This window comes from Numida meleagris, chromosome 26 (assembly GCF_002078875.1).
Source record: "Numida meleagris isolate 19003 breed g44 Domestic line chromosome 26, NumMel1.0, whole genome shotgun sequence".
Taxonomy (NCBI): Eukaryota; Metazoa; Chordata; class Aves; order Galliformes; family Numididae; genus Numida; species Numida meleagris.
Genome location: NC_034434.1, coordinates 4,632,331 through 4,650,334, shown reverse-complemented (window position 1 = coordinate 4,650,334; position 18,004 = coordinate 4,632,331). Strand labels below are relative to the sequence as shown.

Genomic DNA, 18,004 nt, shown 5'->3' with positions numbered 1-18,004 from the left:
TCGGCGTCTCCACAAGGCAGACGGCTCTGCCCGGTGACGGGAGGGCCGGCAGTGCAATGCCGACTTATGCTCTTCTCGCAATTTCATTTCAGGATCCCTTGCAGCAACACAGTCCACGCCCAGCAGAGGTGCTGCTGTTACAGCAGACAGACAAGTCCTAATTCCATCAGGAACTGCAGATACCTTAAGCTGATATTATAAATATTACAAAGCCAAATGAACCACCACACTTGCACCGCAAAGGCTAATAAATTAAAACACAGTCACTAGAAATAGATTTTCCCCACACAGACACTTACTAAAGCAGTTTAATGCATCCGCTATGAAATACCACACCGCTGGTGCTCTGACCTCTGCACAGAAGTTTCTGAAAAGGACCTCTGGGACGTTTGCAGAAAGTAATTGGAATGTCAGCCCCCCCCGTCCAGCAGCCTGAACATCACTGGTTCTGTGGATACCCAGTGCGGTACACAGTCCCTGGGCCTCAGCAGGATTTGCCCCCAGTTCTCTTACATTCACACTGGGGAAAACAAATCCCTCACCCCTGCACAGCCACATCAAACCTAAGGAACCAAACTCTCACTCCCAAGCAGCCATCAGACTGCCTCGCTCTCCCGAGAGGCATCTCACAGTGGCATCGTTTAGATCACAAATTTTGAAATAACTCTGCAGAAGCAGCACAGCAGCTCAGCTGCACTGTGCTCCGATGGACAGGCTCTGTTGTCAGGACCCTCCTGCACCCATCCAGAACCTAGCATGGCATACATCTGCTCACCAGTTTTGCTACTCAGAACTGCATAAGAAGGGCAGGATAAAGTGCTGTACCAAACCCAGCCACCAGCATCAAGATTTCTCTAAAAGCAAGTATTGATTTCAAAGAGCCAAACTTGGTCTTAAAGCAAAAAAAAAAAAGGCCAGACTTCTGGAGACCAATATCTGCCACTTGTGAAATGTGGATGATCTACAATAAAAATACATCAAAAAGCATCTTTGATGTTCTTCAGCTGGCGGACAGCCAAGTCAACTGGGAGGTTGAACTTCAAGTTGCTCAGGCGACCGAGGATATTAAGTGCACCCTCAAAGCCTGTGTTTACCATGTAGCTCCACGGGTGGTAGTGAGATTGCACCAGAGCTCCAGATTTGCAGATCAGGTTTACCCAGGAGACCAACCGCTGCTCGTTTAGCGCCATACACACTAGAGCTTTCAGTTCAGAGTCTGCACTGCGCTTGAACGGGTTATGCTCAGTGAGAACCGTGTGAACTGCCGTCAGCAGGCTCTGTTTGGGTGTGATGGTGACTCCTCCTGTCACAGGCAAGGCAAAGGACTGGGAGAGCTTGCGAGCTGGAGACTCCACAAAGGCTTGTCCATTTTTAGTGTTGTAGTACTCCACAAAGAGTTCCCAGGGGTGCATGGTCTGTGGCGAGGATGTGAATGCAGGAATCAAGCATGCAATGGGTGCCAACACCAGGCTCATCCCTTGAGAAGAGGCACAGAGCCCATGAGCCATCAGGTCTCGCAAAGCAACGGTCAGCTCCTTCCGCACAGCCAGAGTCAGTTCATCTCTCCCTCCTAATGAAACATCCTGCAGATCGGAAGAACTGATAACATGGTCTTCCTGCTGGTGTTTCAAAGCTAGCTGCCTCACCCGGTCTACTGACAGCTCCAGTTTCTTAATTAAGGGAGAATAGTCCTTGTTGGCTTGGTCCTTCTGCCAGAGGCTGCGAGGAATTTGACCAGTAGCACAACCAAACTGACTAACAGCAAATATCTGTAGCACAGCAAGCATGCGACGCATGAGGTGCAGGCCTGTTTCTCTCATCTTTCTGGCATCTTCTGGGTTCACTGCTCAGGTTAGAAAAGAGAATAAAAAACCACAAACTTTCTCATTAAGGAATCAACGTATCTGCTTTTAAGAAGGGCAAAGGAACTGTACACAATCTTCTGTCAACAGAATTTATAAATAATAGAAATAAAGAACAACTTAAAAAACAGGCTAATGTAACTGGATGCTGGTTCATACTCCACAAACCTCAAATGAGTAACAGCAGAAATGAGCCAAAGCTTCATGCCAAGCAGTGCCTACCTCTGTTTCCAGAAGACCAGATATTTGGTTTGCAGGAACCACCACCATTTTTTCTGCCTGCACACTCACAGTGTCCATCTTCCACTTTACCAGACCCTCCAACTTCATCTAGAACAAGAATTTCATACTTGTGAATTTAAACTGTGTATCCCAAGTATTAAGGTCAATACTCCCTTAAAACACCCTGCTTCTTGCTTGGCAGTCTGTTTCTATTCACCACCAGCTCTGAACATTCTCTGACATGTGCAGACTCCCTCCTCAATTCAATCTACTTGTCTGAAAACTGAGCACTGACCTTGAATGAAGTTGATGAACATTTCAAGGTCCCTTATTTGTGTCTTTAGTTGTTCCACCAACTGCTCCTTCACCCTAGCTGGATTAACAATCTGTGCTATGGCAGCATCCACACGCTGTCGCAACTCTTCTGGAGAGAGTGTTGCAATATCTTCACTCAAGTTCATGTCCAGCTTCTTAATCAATTCATCTATAATCATCTGCAAAACATCAGTCAATTGTATCACCTCACTGTGTGGCACTAGTGTCCGTGACCTCCAAAATACTCCACTCACTACCTTGGAAACAGGCTCCTTTGTCACACAGTGAAAATCATAATGGATGACAAGACCACATACATGCATGCAGACTAACTATTGATACTGTATTACTAATGACTGTGAGAAATACAGAACCTCAGGAGCCTTACCCGCTGTCTTTCCATAACAACAGACTGTGGCAGAGAGTCATAGCTGCCCTCTTGGTATGCAAACGTCTCTAGGTCATCCAGCTGTGTCTTAAGCTGCAAGATCAGCTCTCTTTGCTTTTCCTTCTGAACCTCAATTTGCTCCTGCTTCTCTTGCTCACTCTGAAAAAAAAAAGTTGCCAGTAAATAAAATTAAACATTTACCACCACAGGCAAGCCCCACAGAACAGGATTGTGATATGAGGAGTGTTTCCAGTTCATGCAATTAATTGGTGAACATTACAGGTCATTTCAAGACAAAGATGTGCCTACACATCAAGGAGAGACACTGGTCACAGCACCTCATGTGACAAAGGAAGAACCTCTGCAGACAAGCCCCATTTCACAGGGCTGGAACAAAGGACACACTGTTCCAAGCAGGCACACATTATGCAAAGATCTTCTAAGACATACCATATCTTAGAGAGGAGCAGCAACACACAAAGCTGGCTTCTAAAGCCTGTCCCAGAGAGCTAGCTTCAACATATCAGGACTCTGCATGCTCCTGGAACTGAGCTTCACGTAGACTTGTCTGAATGCTTGCTGCCTGCTCAGAGCCCACTGCACATCTGGCATGATACAACACCTCTAGTCAGAGCGGTGCTGGGCAGCTGTAACAACCACTCCTTAACTCAGACACCTGTCGCAGCAGGGGGGAAGGGGCACAACTATAGCTAACTGGATTTTAAACAAGTCATAGAATCACAGAACTGTCAAGGCTGGGTGGGTCCCTAAAACCCGTTCAGCTCCACCCCCTGCCATGGGAGGGACATCAGGTTGCCCAAAACTCCACTCAACCTGGGCTTGAACAACTCCAGGGATAGGGCAGCCCTAGATTCTCTGGGCAGCCTGTGCTAGTGCTTCAGAACCTTCAGTGAATATCTTCCTCAGATGTAACTTAAGCCACTCTCTTTTATCTTAAGACCACTACCCTTCATCCTGGCACTGCACTCCCTCATGGCATCCCCCCACACCTTTCCTGCAGGCCTCTTACGGGAGCCAGGCCACCCCCGACCAGGACACGAGATACCATCTACCCCATCACAGTGCCCAACCCCACCGCGTCCTCACAGGGCCATCCCCGAGTCCGTGGGCCAGCGGCGCGGGGCAGCCGCGGAAGGCGAACTCCTCGAGGTCGCGGAGCAGGCGCTGCTGCTCGGCCGGGCCGGCCCTGGCCACCTGCCGCAGCCGGAACTGCACTTGCGCGAAGTGCGAGGCCAGCGCCAGCAGTGCCCCGTGCAGGCGGCGCCGCTCGGCCCGCAACCGCGGCACCGACCGCGGCGACTCTGCCGCCGTCTCTTCTTCGTCTTCTTCCTCCTCTTGCTCCACCGTCACAGCACCCACCGGTGCCCAGCGCTCCCCCGGGCCGAGCGGGCCGCCCTCCGACTCCATTATGGCCGCCACTTGCGCTGCGCAGCCGCCGCCATCTTCCCGCCGCGGCGCAGGTGGGGCGGGGCCTGCGCGGCACCGGAACGCGTCCCCGCCGCGAGCTGCCAGAACGCCCCCTTGAGGCTCGGAGGGTCCGGGAGGAGAGTGCTTGGCCCTGTTCCCGACGGTCCGAAATAGTGAGGGGCGGGGCCGGCACGGACATGGCGAGGTGAGCGGGGCAGCTCCACGGGACAGCGCGTGGCAGGGTCCCGGGGCTGCGGCCGGTTGAGTCCCAAACACCCACACAAGGCGTGGGCCAGCACCCAAAGCAGGCCCCCGGGCAGGGCCCCAGGGCAGCGGCTGCTGGTAACAGGGACATGGCAGGGGTGACCTATCATGGCCTGCTGCAGCCCATAGGCCTGACAGTGTGCACTTAGGCGCTCTTGCTGCCACTCACTGAGTAACTGGCCCCACGGTGCCTGCAGTGCAGCCCATGAGGGGCCCAACGAGGCTTTGGCCCAAATCTGTGCTCGTGCCTTATGTGCAGTCTGTCTTTGCTGCACCGAAGGTTCTGTGGAAGTACCCACATCTCGTGTTTTCCTAGGCAACACGCAAAGACACTGTGGTATGACCGCCCACGGTACGTTTTCCTGGAGTTCTGCGTGGAGGACAGCACAGATGTTCAGGTCATCATTGAGGATCACCGATTGGTGTTCAGGTAAGCTGTAGGCCTGGAGCTATGAGGACCTGGGCGACAGGAGGACCCTGTATGAGCCAGTGAAGCATCGAGTCAGCTCTGTCCTAAACCAAGTATCTATTTTGGCAGTTGCAAAAATGCAGATGGAGTAGAATTCTACAATGAGATCAACCTGTATGCCAGAGTGAACTCCAAGGTGAGGCTTCTCTCCAGCAAGCCATCCCCTGACACCCTGCAGCATGCTCAGAATTGAACAGAGCCTGTGCTGTCCTGAGCTGCGCAGCTTAGAGTTGAATTCCATTCATTTCCTGAGAGCCTGAGTGGGGCGAGCGCAAGCCTGGGAACCCTGACCCTAGGTCTGTCACTTGCACCACGGTATTGGGCTGCAGACAACTCTTCTCCATGGTTCTGTGTCCCACAAGCCAAGTGTGACTGAGCTTTGATCCTCTGTGTATGTGCAGTGGATTAGAGAGGAGTACAGCAGGCACTGAGGGGAGGCATCCCCATCTCTTGGCAGGACTCACGAGAGAAGCGCTCTGACCGCTCTATCACCTGCTTTATGAGGAAGTGGAAGGAGAAAGTGGCCTGGCCCCGCATCACCAAGGAAAACATCAAGGTGCATATGGCACCGGACAGTAAGGAGAGCCTTTGGGACTGTCTATACCCAGTCCAGTGGCTTCCTGGGTTCCACGTGCCCCAGGACAGATACCCTGGGCCCAGTAGAGGCACCCCAAAATAGAGCTTCCAGTAGCCAGACACAGGAATGCCTCCTGGTCCCTATCAGCCCACTCATGCCCTCGGAGGAGGATGTGGCACCTCCATCCCTTGATGTGGGTAGGGTCAGGACTGGCTGCTGCAGTCACAGGGATGTTCTCCTATGCAGGAGTAGTCCATGCTTGCTCTGTGTGAGGTCAGGGCCATGCTGCTTCCTTCTTCAGGGGATCCTCTCTGCCCACAGCCAGCCTGGCTCTCCGTTGACTTTGATAACTGGCGAGACTGGGAAGGGGACGAGGAGGTGGAGAGGGCCATGGTGGAGGAGTATGCAGAGGTGAGCCTGGTGTTGTGTGCACAGCGTGCCTGGCGTAGTGGGGGACAGCCAGCCTTGCAGTTTCCACAGATCTTTGTTCCCCATCCAGCTCCTGCAGAGGGTGACAGACAAAGCCCCCCCTCCAACCATGGATGACCTGGATGTGAGTAGAGCCCGGGAGCTCTATCCCCCAGGCACTCCAGAAGTCCCTGGCACTCTTCTTGCTCAAGCTGCTGTCCCCTGGGTTGCAGTGTGCTGTGGGGATGCACCCAGGGGCTCCCGGGCAGCACCGAGTGGGTGCTGCTGGCTTCTTCCCACTACGCTTCTCATCCCTCTCTGCAGGACGACCTCTGAAGCCCAGCTCCTCAGAGACAGCGCGGCTCCACAAGACTCTCCCGGTACACCAGCAGCACACAGCAACGAGCCTGGACACGGGCGTTGCTCCCCGAGGAAATTGGAGCCCGAGGAACGACAGCGGTTTGCAGCCGAGTGCGGCGGACCCCAATCCACGGCGGCGAGAGCTGCAAGCTTTCCCGGTGCCGGTTACGCGCTCGGCAATAAACACGAGATGCTGCAGCCCTGCGCCATTGCGTGCCGTGTGCTCGGGGATCCGCGGGAAGGGAGGGGAGGGCAGAGGAGGGCCGTCTTGCGGGGCGGAGCTCCGCCCGGTGGCAGCGCGCTCCGAGCTGTATCTGCCGCTCTGGGGGCCCCGCCCGCCAGCCCGCAGGTTCCGCCCAGCCGCAGCGTGACGGTCGTGCCTGCCGGCTGCGTGTTCCTCGGCGCGCGCCGTCTCCCCGGAGCCTCGGGTTCGCGCGGGTGTGCCGCTGCCATGGTGTTCCAGTGCCAGCGGGACAGCTGGGCCCGGCAGGTAGCTGTGGGGCTGGCGGTGCGGCCCGGCCCGGCCCGGCCTAGCCCCGCTCCTCATGGTGCCGCCGGCTCTGCGTTGCAGTTCGCCACCAAAGTGGTGTCGTGCCGGGAGGCCGAGCTGCGGCCTGAGGGCGGGGGGGAACCGGTGCGCGGCTTCCAGGTGGTGCTGGAGGACACCATCCTCTTCCCCGAGGGCGGCGGGCAGGTACGGAGGGGCTGGGACCGGGCTGGGAGCGAGGCTACACAGCCGGGCCCGAACACCGACTTCCTATCTCCGCAGCCCGATGACCGCGGCCTCATCGGCGCTGTCCCGGTGCTGCGCGTCACCCGGCGCGGCCCCGAGGCCCTGCACTTCGTGGAGACGGCGCTGGAGCCGGGCAGCGCCGTGCTACTGTCGTTGGACTGGGAACGCCGCTTCGATCACATGCAGCAGCACTCGGGTGCGGGGCTGGGGCTGGGGCTGGGGCTGGGGCTGGGTCGGGTGGTGAGGGTAGCGCGTGCTTCGTCCCCCTCCCGGTTCGTCTCCCGGTTTCTCCTCCCCGTTTGTCCCCACCTTGCTTGCAAAGCGCCTGCATGGGACTGGAGGCAACACACAGTGCACCGGGGGCACTCAGAGTGCGTCGTGTTGCCCCTGGGTCTCCAGAGGACCACCCTGTGATAGCTGTCCCCCTTGGCTGCCACCAGCAGCCTCCCAGCTCCAGGACCGGTCCCAAACGCCACGGGGAATGTCGGCAGAATAAGTGCATGCAGTTTGATGGAGAACTCTTCCCTGCATCCCAAGCTCAAAGCCACTGCTTGTACATCTCTTCCAGGACAGCACCTCATCACTGCCATGGCAGATCTGATGTTTGGATTCAAAACAACTTCATGGTGAGCTGGAAAAGCACCCATTAACGTTAGCCTCACCTGGTGTGTGTGTGCTGCCAGGCCAGGAGGAGGTGCACATTGGTAATGGAAAGCAGCATATGCTGTGATATTTCACCTAAGCACAGAAGGCCTGGGAGGACTGGCTGAAATAAGGCAATGTATGCAAACTATTTGCTTTGTCTTGTCCTATACCATGGGCATGATGTGCGTCTGATGTTCTTTAAATATCAGGGAGAGGAAAGAAGTGTTTGGTTTCAGTCATGTTCCCAGCAGCTCCTCTCAGATGGCACTTTGTGCTGCCTGGAGGGATCTTCCACCTGCTCTTCACACAGCAGATGTTCTTCATCTGTGCAGGGAGCTCGGCCGACAGCAGAGTGTCATTGAGCTGGACACCCCTTCCATGACCACAGAGCAAATGGAGGCCCTGGAGCAGAGTGTGAATGAGAAGATCCGGGAGAGGATACCTGTGACAGTGCGGGAACTGGCTGCAGATGACCCTGAGGTTGAAACAGTGAGTGATGGGAGAGAGCTGATGATAACCATGGGACCAAAGCAATTGCAGCAAGGATATTCGTTTGTCTGCCATTCTCCTGCTTTGCTAGGTGAGAAGCCGTGGCTTACCAGGTGACCACATGGGGCCAGTTCGAGTTGTAGACATTGAAGGCATAGACTCCAACATGTGCTGTGGGACTCATGTCTCCAACCTGAGTGACTTGCAGGTAGGGGGCTGCAGCCGCATTACCTCCAGGAGCCCTCAACCCACACAAACAGCTCAAGAACAGCAGAAATCCTGGAGATACAGGGTCTGCTTGAAATTGTGCTGGAGGGAAAAGGGGAAGAGCAGACCACCTACAAGGGTAAAAGCAAAATACCATTCTGCTTTCCTAACCTGGGTGTTTTTCTGTTTAAGGTTATTAAACTTCTTTGCACAGAGAAAGGGAAAAAGAACAAAACCAACTTGGTTTTCCTGGCAGGAAATAGAGTGCTGAAGTCAGTTGAACAAAGTCACCGTACTGAGAAGGCCCTAACCTCACTGCTGAAGTAATACCCTTTTCACTTTGGTTCTTTCATCTTTATTTTTCCTTCTGACAAATATAGCGTAAATCTCAGGTGCATCTACATGGTGCTTTTTATTATATGTTATCTGGTTTTGCTCCCTTAATAAATCTTCAGAGCAGTGCTCCACATTCTCCTTTCTCTTTCAGAAATGGACCAGGTGAGCATGTAGAGGCTGTGAAGAGATTGCAGAGTTCTGTGAAACTGCTTCAGAAGGTATGAGGTTGGCTGGGGAAAGCAGATTATCTGCTTCCTGGAGACCTGAGCTATTGAAATTAGGCGTTATCAAAACTGCTTCCAGTTCTGGGAACACAACTGAGTGTTCATGCTGGCTTGACCATCTGCAGTACTGCTTTTTCACTTTTCTTTCAGAATAATTTGAACCTGCTAAGAGACATTGCTGTTTTGATAGCCCAGGATTTCAAAAACAAACCTGTTCAAAGTCCGCTGTTTGTTTTACACAGGTATGGGGGAGTTCAGGGAAAAGGATAAGAACCCGTGGTATATGATTTATGACAGCTGCATTTCCCCAACACCTGTTCAGGCTTATTTATGACAATTATATTTTAAAAGAAGTCAAAGATTCCTCAAGGACAAATACAAACAAGGTGGATAGAACTGTCTGGGCCTGCTGGAAGGTTGTGTAGCTAAAGAAATGTGTTAGTAATTCAGTGACTGAATTCCTCTGATTTTATAGCTAAGAAATGATTGTGTCTGTCTGATGTCTTTTTGGCCACAATAATTTCAAATAAAACTGAGGAGCTCGATTTCTTAAACACTTAAGTAATTCCTAATATATCCACGGAAATACAATTCCTAATATATCCAAGGAAATTACAAAAAGGATTTATATGTGTAGAAAGAAAAAAATAATCTGCAGGCTGGTTGCAAGAGACCAAAACCTCAAGCACAATTGTAGGCTGTGCTTGCAGATCTTACCTTTCAACTTCTCTGAGGTTGATGGAAATTTTAGTCTTAAGCAAACAAAATGGAAAACTGAAAAAAGCTAGGCTTGGGGAGTCATTGCCTGCTGTGTATTATTAATATTTTGGACTCTGGTGTCGATTTTTTTCTTTCTCTCTGAAGTGGCTTTTTACCTGTCCATGCAGGAAGGAGGGTGACTCTGAGTTTATGAACATCATCGCTAATGAGATTGGGAAAGAGGTAAGTCATTGATACAGACTAACCTGACACCAGTGGTGTTTTCATTCAACTTTGTAGCACGGGCAAGGGCTGGATAGGCTTCTATTTGCACCACAGTCACAAGCTACAGGTCTCTTTCCTTCCAAAAGTTAGACAAGGTTGTGGTCCCTAGCAGCCTCAGTGTGCTGGGGATCCTTGGTAGTCAAAAAATACAGCAGTGAAAATTCAGAGCTTTGTAGAAGAGCCTGTATCGCAGAAAGCTGTACAGAACCTCTTTGGACATGTTAACTTAGGATACTCCAATACCTGTTCGGTCCCCCACAGTATACAATTCAGTATGAAAAGTTCAAAAGCTCCTGCCCTCTTACTTCGAATTGAGTTTCAGTAATGAGCACAAACTTACAGCTTGTTTGCATGCCTCAATGGGAAAAGGAAGGCACTGGCTCTTTGGGGGCACGGTCCCTCTCTCTGTTTACAGGAAACCCTGCTGTTCCTGACTGTGGGAGATGAAAAAGAAGCAGGACTCTTTCTTCTAGCTGGATCTGTTGAAGCTGTTGAGAATTTAGGTCCCAGGTACTGTGTTCTGTGGTTTCTTTAAAATTAGTGAGACTTCTACCCAAGCAGCTGAGCTGTGTAATTAGGGCATGGACCCTTGTATGCTCACTGAGCAGGTTAGGACAAGCTGCTTTCCTCTGCAAGTGAGTGGCCTTCAGCATGTCCTAATGTTACTACAGGGTGGCAGAGCTGCTGGAAGGCAAAGGAGCCGGGAAGCGAGGCCGCTACCAGGGCAAGGCAACCAAGATGAGTCGTCGAGGAGAAGTGCAAGCTCTGCTCCAAGAATTCATCAGTCAACAAAAAGATGAAGTGTAAAAAAAATAAAAATAATAATTTTAAAAGTAGGGCTGTCATCCCTGCTTTGTATGATCTCTGCTAAGTTCTCTCGCAGAGAATAAAGACAAAAAAAGTCCCATGTAAAATCCCATGGGGTTAGGAAGGACTCCTACTCCATGTCTCTCCTGCTTGCCCTTTCTGCCAGCAGTTCCCAAGGCTGCTATGACCTCAGCTGCAGAAACAAAGAGGGCACTGAAGAGCTATGGTCAAAAAGCACCTGATATTGGACTAGGTATTGGTTTTTTTTCCCTCCTAGAGCCAGCATGGCAAGTTTAGTCAAGATGGTGATAATAAACCGAAAAATAAAGTGAGACAAACCTCCATCCTAAAGATGTTTATCTATCATGATCATACAGAATAGCAGCGGCCTCACATGGTTTCCTCGCTTGGACATGTTGAGCTGTCACCTAACAAAGAGCAGAGCCCTCTGCCAGCTATTGAGCTGTTTGTGAGTAGCAGGATCAGGCTAAAGGTCAAGGCTGTAAAGGCCATCAGCTCCTGTTGTGACACTTTGCTGCAGGAGGAGGGAAAGCAGCAGTCCTTGTTCCTGATGCACAGGGCACCCAGAGCCTTCAGTGGTGCTGGCTGCATCCTTGCCCAGCTGGACTGACAACTTGGCCAACACTGCCCTTTTCCAGCCCATGGAAACCTGGGAGTTGCTGACCTAGGTAAGCTTCCTAGAGAAGCTTTTCCTGTAGAAAACGAGCTCCACAGCTGATCTCTATCCTTAGATGTTTACAGCCCACTTTGCTTCAGATAGGATTTTAGCATGAGGTTCAGACGATCTGCTGTTTGTTCTTTATCACCTCGTGCATGCAGCATTAGACACCATGTCCAGCCTGCACTTGAGAGCACCTGGGTTGCACACAGCTTGTACGTGCACCGTGTCTCTTGACAGTTGCCAGCATGCACTGATTAATCTCATGAGCTTTAACCATGCTTCGTGGGCGTATGTACTGGAGTCACTCCTATTGTTGCCAGCTGTTTTACTAATGGGGCAGGGTACAGGGGATGTGGGATTGCCAAGTAGTGCTGCAAAGACCCCGCAGAGCCTCAGCCTGCTGGGTCTCGAAGCTGTACTTGCTGCCCTTAGCAGCGAGCTGACATGAATGTGTCCTCGCTGTTGACACGTGGTATGTACAGGGCCCCTGAACAAAGAGCACAAAAGCAGCTTTGCCTCCCTGCCCTCTGTGCAGCCACTACTGGACTTTGGTCAGGACACCTCCATGCATCTTCCCAGAACTCCTGAGTTCTCCTCTACACACCTGTGTGTTCTGGGCAGCAGGAAGACTTGGGGAAGCCTTGTGCTGCCTCTCCTTGTTTCCAGCCATGCCTCGCAGCAGGCAGGAGCAGGACCTGAGAAGGGATATCCTTCCTGCAGCACCAACAGCCTCCCTGGCCCTGGGGATGGCACTTGGGCACCATCCCCACATCCACAAGACAGCTGAACTCACCAATAAAATACACCTTCAGCTTTAATAAAATATCCCTTGTTTACTGACACACCCCTATATATATGTGCATGTATACACACAGATGTACCCAGAGCTGCTTCGCACAGCAGTGAATACTGGTCAGCTGTCCCAGGGGCTGAGGAGCCTTGGGGCTGGGGGCTCCCATGAACTGGTATTTGTTTCCACCTCCTGCCTGTGCCCCTACAGAGCTGCCTTGCCACAGCTTTTGAGCGCCCACAACTGCACAGTGCCTTGCTCCTGACGTTTCCATCCCTTGTGCCACCGGCGCCTGTGGCACATCCGGCACCGCGGGTGCATGCCATGCTGGAGTCAGCCCATGAAGCTGTAACGGGGAGAAACCAGCACAACCCCCACGGTCCCATGGTTCCTGTCCCCAGCCCCGAGCCAGGGTGGCCATGCTGTTACCTGCCCCTACACACCCTTCTTGTCCTGCGTGGCCAGGAACTGAGAGATGCAGTAGGGGATGAGGCCGACGGTGGCCAGCGGCACGGCTGCGCTCTTGCAGAAGGAAAGGACATAAAAGAGCAGCTGCATGTGTGAGGGTGGCCTGAAGGCATCGAAGAGATGCAGGACCAGCAGCGAGGCGGCAGCACAGCCTAGGCGGAAGGACAGCTGGTGGCCTTGCTTCCCCCGGCAGCTCTCCAGGTACATGTGGGAACTCAGGGCCAGCCCCAGCCCAAAGAGAATGCCCAGGTTGCGAAGAAGGCTGGCAAAGGGCGTAGTGTCGATGTGGACCCACTCAGGATGGGCACACCACCTCTGTGCCTTCTCCAGCGTCCAGAGCAGTTCAACACCAAGCATCCGCAGTAGCAGGTAGAAGCCCAGGGCGAAGCTGAAGAGGAAGAAAGTGATGCCCAGGTACCTGCGGAGGCTGGCACGGTAGATGGAGTGGATGTGCTGGAAGGTCTCAGCCACGGCCATGCCTGCCAGGAGAGGAGGTACTTGTGGTCAGAGAGAGATGAAAATGGCTCCAGAGTGCAGTGCAGACCTGACGGTCACTGCTGCACCCTGACACTTGCAAACCCTTCTTCCTATGTCCCCCAGCCCACATCCAATGGCACACGGACAAAGGCTCTTTCTCAACAGCAGCAAGTGCAGAGCCATTGTCTGCAGTTCTTGCTTGCCCCTGCTCCTTTCCTGTGCACACAATGGGAGCATAGGGGTGCAGTAAGTTTTGGAGGGGATGGAAATGAGGTGAGCTCACCAGATATGACCCCTGCGATGACCTGATGGGGAAAGTGAGCAGCGATGAAAATGCGGGACAGACAGACGCAGATCTGAACAGCCCAGAACCCTGTCCAAAGCACGGTCCACAGAATCCTGCAAGGGGTAGAGAGTGCCATCAGCACCAGAACTGGGACACGCTGACACTACGGACTTTGAGTGGTGCCCGAGCACTTGTGGTACTGCTGCCTGAAAGTGTCCGCCTGCATCCCTTTCATCTGCGGGTCAGGGCTGGCACACACTCACCAGTACTTCAGTGTTTTTGACTGCTTCTTGCCCATGGCGATGGAAAGCAGGGCGGTCACCATGACGTAGTACACTCCTGCTGCACCCATGGCATGGCCGGAGGGGCTCCCTGAGTGAGAAGCAGGGCCCAGGTCAGCCCCCTCAGAGCAAGCTGTCCCTGCTGCCCTCGTGCCCCAGGGGCTCCAGCACCAAGCACCCATCCCTAGCCTGCAGGCAGGTGACAGTGTGGCACAGTGAGCACAGAATCACAGAACTGTGGGGGCTGGAAGGGACCTCTGGAGCTCTCCCAGTTCAACCCCCCCCTCCAGCAGTTTTCCCAGAGCAGGTTGCACAGGAATGCATCCAGGTGAGTTTGGATATCTCCAGAGAAGGAGATTCCCGCACCTCTCTGGGCAGCTGTGCCACCCTCACAGCACAGAAGTTCTTCCTCACGGTCAGATAGAACTCCCTGTGCCCAGTGCCCCCCTGTCCTGGTGCTGGGTACCACCAAATGGATTCTGTTCTCTGCCCTTCAGATATTGATTGGCACTGATCAGATCCCCTCTCAACCTCCTCTTCTCCAAGTTAGCAGCACCAGAGCTCTCAGCCTTTCACCATCACAAGATGCTCCAGGTCCCCACTATCTCTGCAGCCTGGTACAGGCAGAGTTTGTACTGAATCGCCACATCTGCACATGCTAAGGGTAAAGGCCTGCTCTGCAATGGGGCATGGCAGTGGCCCCACAGCTCAGTGATAGTGGCCGAGGTAACAGTTCTGGCTGTGTCAGCACTCCCCCAGCATACGATCAGGACTCCTGGGTCCCTGGACAAAGTGCCAGCTGCTTCCCTCAGAGCATGAGACCCTACCAGGGCCGGTCTCGCAGGTGAGTGGGAACTGCTGGATGGCCGGGGCAGAGGCGTTGCTGTAATAATCAGTCTCATGCACCCACCAGTATGGCCTCTCCCCAAACAGGATCCTGAAATGAAAGTAGAAAGGGGTTTGTGGTGGTCCTGGGCACCAGAGCAGGCTGTGGTTCCGGCTCTGGTTGTGAGCTGGAAGGTGTCAAAACAGCACCCAGACAGCACCTGTCCCTGTCCCCATCCCCAAACCCTTAAGAGGAGGAGCCGGAATGCCCTGGGAGCAAGCTGATGCTCTGAGAAGAGGATCTGCCTGCTCCTTCCATGCCTTTTCAGGCTATGAGTAGCCATCCCATGGTGCCAGCATGGGCAGAGGCTACCTGCCCCCATCACATGCTTAGGGAGTAAGGTGGTACACCAGGACTAGGCACTCATCTGGCTGTATTAATCCAAGCAAGCTGCAGCACAGCACTACTCACCACTTGAAGACGAGGTTGAGCCAGTCTCCGATCACGGCCACCCAGATAAGCCGGATGCCCACTGGCTCATGCAAGTGGAACCAGATAGGGAAAAGGACAAAGAAAGTGTTCCTGAGGTCTGCGGCAAAGGAGATGAAGAGGAACCAATCCTGAGAGCCCTGGAAATGCTCCTGCAGCCAGTGCGTCGCCTGGATGCCTGCATCATGCAGGAGGTTCATGGGGGCTTCCATCCTCCTCCGCAGCCTCCTGCCTGGTTCAGGCTGTCCTGTGCTCCGCCGCAGTTTTATACCCCACGGGTTCGTGTTTGCTGCCAATAGGTCACTTGTCCCAGCATTGATCTTTGGACCCAAAACCACTTTTGCTGAATGGTGCATCACTGGTGGGTTGTTACAAACGTGTTTGGAACAACTTGCATAAAGGTGAAAAACAGACTGCAGGGTGACATAGGGCATTCCCTGTGGGAACCTTAACCCTTCACTGCCTCATTACTCAGGGGGGATTCTGCAGCCCCTGCTCTGCCAGGCTCCCAAGGAAAAACAACTACCACCTGAGCTGCTAGTGAACCCCAATGCTTTAACAGGGGAGAGGTTTTAAGCACCTGCAGAGGGATGAAGTGACATTTATCCTATCCCTCTGCCATCGGCCCAAGCATCACTGATGCGTGGATCAGGCTATGCATAGAGCAGGGGCTACCCAGTACCCTGACCCCCTTTGAAACCTGCACTTGCTGCCAAAGCGCTGCTCTGCATGGTCTTTGCTAGGCTGACCCAACCCGTGCTCTTCTCAGCAGGAAACGTCCCAAGCTGTTTCAGGAGCTCCCCACAGTTCAAGAGCAAGGTCTGAGGACGTCTTGGCTTCCAGCAGTGCATTCCTGAGATCTGTGGGATTTCAGGACCTGTGCAAACCAGGCAGAGGGAGCGATCCTAACTAGCACATCCCCAGGTTAATCCCTCCAGCCCCCAGCAATGGAGATAGAGCTGAAGACATCCCTTGTCACACAGGGTCCCTGCCTGTCACCTTTCCACCCCAGACACGCAGTGCTGACAGATTTATTTTCTTGTTCTTCTCTGGAAGTTAAGGGTGAACCAGATCTATCTACAGGACATGGGGGTCAGCCTGGCAGCACAAACCTGGCTGTCCATCCCTGGCTGCTACAGGGACACACAGCACACCAGCACAGGGCACTTGGCCAGAGCCCCAGGCACACAGCTGCACACACAGCAGGAGCAGACAGCAGAATGTTAATGATTAGCAGCCAGTGAAAATGTACCACTTATCTCTCACTCCTCTAGAAAGTTCAGGTCGGGAACCTTGAACTGCTCCCTGGTGCAGTTTGACGCAATGCAGATTCTGTGTCGAGCAGCAGCAGCGGGAGTCGCAGGGGAGTGCCCTCCCTCCTTTCTGCCCCCCGCCTCAAGCGACCACCATGACATCCACGCTTGCAGCTGCCAGGCCAAAGAAGGGCTGTTATTATTGGCAAACACTGATTGCTTTAGGGCAATGAAAATGTTTAGAGATCTACCTTGAGGTGCAGAGCAGCAAGAAGCTGGAGATGCCATGGCAGAGCAGCAGGTCACACATGAGCGTCATGTCACAGATGCTCTGCAAGGAGCTGAGTCTCGGTGCCCCAAGGAGCTGGGGCTGCTCTGATGCTCTCAGGGGAGTGTGAGCACAGGTAAACCTTGGTGCAGACTGGCAGGGGTCCAGCCCCACAACACCTGCTCTGTGCTAGCAGGGAGAGCCTCACCTCAGGGAGAGCACAACTTCCTAACCCCCAGTACCCAAAATGGAGCAGTAGTTTGCACGGAAATAGAATTACTCTCACAAAACTAAATTCCTCAGCAACTCATTTTGGTGTTTCCAAGAGCAGCTTTTGGCCAGCGCAAAGGAATTCAATGGGCTTGGCTCCCACATCCATTATGTTTTGAAACAGTTAGTAATTAATCCCTCAAAAGCTTCACTGCAGAAAATGGGAGCAAAAGGATCTGGGGGATGGGGACAAGTGGGACAAGCGTACTCCAGCCCCTTTGGAAAGAGTCACAGCAACAAAATGAGGATTGCAGCTGGGAGAGGCCAGGAACTGGAATGGGAACAATAGCTCCCCTACAGCCACAGCCAGATGTGCTGGCAGCCCGGGAGTTGCATGTCCTGCAGTGACAGCAGCTGGCTCCAGGACATAGCGTCCCCACGGTTCCCAAGCCACCAGGCACAGCCAGAGCACGCACAGCACACACTGTCACACTTGGCTGCCCCTTGGTGCTAGGGTTTCATCCAGAAGATTCTCAGTCCATTGCAGCACTGGGGCTGGAAACAAGGTCAGCACTGCCTGCGTCAGCATGTGGGCAGAGTCCAAGCAGTGCCTGTAAACACACAGGAGCACATCCCTGCACAGGGAGCGTGGTACCTGCTCCCCCAAGCTCCCAGAACTGACACCCCCATCCATCGCCTGAGCATGCAAAGCAACAAATCCCACCCCAAGTCCCTTCTCCACGTTTCAATGCTTCCCTCCTGGTGCTATCCAAGGCACCTCCTGAATATACTTGCTGCCATTAGGGTTCCTCAAGGCCATCATGTCACAGCCCCTGGGGAAGGCAGATCCCTTTACAGCTCCTGGGGACACAGTAGCCAGCCACCTGCTATGTGCCAGGGCTGGAGCCAAACCTCACTGAATCCTGGCATGCCGCAGCCCCAACCCAGCCCAATGCAGTGGGGATGGGCTCCATGCTCCTGCAGCTGGGGCTGTGCAGGCACTGGAGCAAGGGTCCCCAAGCTGGGGGGGGGGGGTGAGAACAAGGCTCCAGGCAGCAGCCAGGACCAGAACCAATTAATCTAGCTTGATACAGCTGTTACACATTAACTCCTTTGTTTGTCCCCTATTTTGCTGCAGAAGGGTCCTGCTAGCACGCAGGGTCCAAGAGTACAGCCAGTGTATGCTCACATGGCCATGCTGGGCATTGTGCCCACCACTGGACCTTTGCCCTCTCTGGCATGTGCCTGCAAACCAA

At 53.4% G+C, this 18,004-nt stretch overlaps 4 protein-coding genes across 9 annotated transcripts; 2 read left to right on the top strand and 2 right to left on the bottom strand.

Annotated features, from left to right (window-relative positions):
* Positions 274-4,295, bottom strand: RUNDC1 (RUN domain containing 1). The gene is made up of 5 exons (XM_021377967.1): positions 3,895-4,295; positions 2,788-2,946; positions 2,380-2,578; positions 2,085-2,192; positions 274-1,843 (listed from the first exon to the last, which is right to left on the bottom strand). The coding sequence occupies exons 1-5, from the start codon at positions 4,213-4,215 to the stop codon at positions 978-980; spliced, it is 1,653 nt and encodes a 550-aa protein (XP_021233642.1). The 5' UTR covers positions 4,216-4,295; the 3' UTR covers positions 274-977.
* On the top strand, positions 4,285-6,401 carry PTGES3L (prostaglandin E synthase 3 like). 3 transcript variants are annotated; one of them, XM_021377979.1, is made up of 7 exons: positions 4,285-4,420; positions 4,796-4,909; positions 5,018-5,084; positions 5,406-5,504; positions 5,847-5,936; positions 6,025-6,078; positions 6,258-6,401. In XM_021377979.1, the coding sequence occupies exons 1-7, from the start codon at positions 4,413-4,415 to the stop codon at positions 6,267-6,269; spliced, it is 444 nt and encodes a 147-aa protein (XP_021233654.1). In that variant the 5' UTR covers positions 4,285-4,412; the 3' UTR covers positions 6,270-6,401. The 3 variants fall into 3 exon arrangements, with proteins under 3 accessions (XP_021233654.1, XP_021233656.1, XP_021233655.1); XM_021377981.1 differs by lacking the exon at positions 6,025-6,078; XM_021377980.1 differs by lacking the exon at positions 6,258-6,401 and having other exon boundaries at positions 5,827-5,936; positions 6,025-6,056.
* LOC110388557 (alanyl-tRNA editing protein Aarsd1-like) lies at positions 6,613-10,747 on the top strand. 4 transcript variants are annotated; one of them, XR_002432904.1, is made up of 12 exons: positions 6,613-6,783; positions 6,865-6,987; positions 7,063-7,222; positions 7,595-7,652; positions 8,004-8,160; positions 8,252-8,368; positions 8,560-8,690; positions 8,855-8,921; positions 9,078-9,169; positions 9,792-9,869; positions 10,327-10,421; positions 10,583-10,629. XR_002432904.1 is itself a non-coding variant. In XM_021377963.1 (12 exons), the coding sequence occupies exons 1-12, from the start codon at positions 6,745-6,747 to the stop codon at positions 10,716-10,718; spliced, it is 1,230 nt and encodes a 409-aa protein (XP_021233638.1). In that variant the 5' UTR covers positions 6,615-6,744; the 3' UTR covers positions 10,719-10,747. The 4 variants fall into 4 exon arrangements, 3 of the variants coding, with proteins under 3 accessions (XP_021233641.1, XP_021233639.1, XP_021233638.1); XM_021377963.1 differs by having other exon boundaries at positions 6,615-6,783; positions 9,815-9,869; positions 10,583-10,747; XM_021377964.1 differs by lacking the exon at positions 6,865-6,987 and having other exon boundaries at positions 6,614-6,783; positions 9,815-9,869; positions 10,583-10,747.
* Positions 10,886-17,945, bottom strand: G6PC (glucose-6-phosphatase catalytic subunit). The gene is made up of 5 exons (XM_021377969.1): positions 15,000-17,945; positions 14,530-14,639; positions 13,685-13,793; positions 13,419-13,534; positions 10,886-13,137 (listed from the first exon to the last, which is right to left on the bottom strand). The coding sequence occupies exons 1-5, from the start codon at positions 15,449-15,451 to the stop codon at positions 12,626-12,628; spliced, it is 1,299 nt and encodes a 432-aa protein (XP_021233644.1). The 5' UTR covers positions 15,452-17,945; the 3' UTR covers positions 10,886-12,625.

Bases quoted from the DNA above. Each gene is read 5' to 3' on its own strand.
- LOC110388557 (XM_021377963.1), top strand. From the start codon at position 6,745: ATGGTGTTCCAGTGCCAGCGGGACAGCTGGGCCCGGCAG. The intron at 8,369-8,559 runs GTAGGGGGCTGC...TTTCTGTTTAAG, and splicing joins CCAACCTGAGTGACTTGCAG to GTTATTAAACTTCTTTGCAC. The intron at 10,422-10,582 runs GTACTGTGTTCT...ATGTTACTACAG, and splicing joins GTTGAGAATTTAGGTCCCAG to GGTGGCAGAGCTGCTGGAAG.
- PTGES3L (XM_021377979.1), top strand. The intron at 5,505-5,846 runs GTGCATATGGCA...CTCTGCCCACAG, and splicing joins TCACCAAGGAAAACATCAAG to CCAGCCTGGCTCTCCGTTGA. The intron at 5,937-6,024 runs GTGAGCCTGGTG...TTCCCCATCCAG, and splicing joins TGGTGGAGGAGTATGCAGAG to CTCCTGCAGAGGGTGACAGA.
- G6PC (XM_021377969.1), bottom strand. From the start codon at position 15,451: ATGCCCTATGTCACCCTGCAGTCTGTTTTTCACCTTTATGCAAGTTGT. The intron at 14,640-14,999 runs GTGAGTAGTGCT...CTTTCATTTCAG, and splicing joins CTCAACCTCGTCTTCAAGTG to GATCCTGTTTGGGGAGAGGC. The intron at 13,535-13,684 runs GTGAGTGTGTGC...TACCCCTTGCAG, and splicing joins TCAAAAACACTGAAGTACTG to GATTCTGTGGACCGTGCTTT.
- RUNDC1 (XM_021377967.1), bottom strand. From the start codon at position 4,215: ATGGAGTCGGAGGGCGGCCCGCTCGGCCCGGGGGAGCGCTGGGCACCG. The intron at 2,947-3,894 runs GTGAGGACGCGG...TTTTTTTTTCAG, and splicing joins ACGGACTCGGGGATGGCCCT to AGTGAGCAAGAGAAGCAGGA. The intron at 1,844-2,084 runs GTAGGCACTGCT...TAACCTGAGCAG, and splicing joins CTGGTCTTCTGGAAACAGAG to TGAACCCAGAAGATGCCAGA.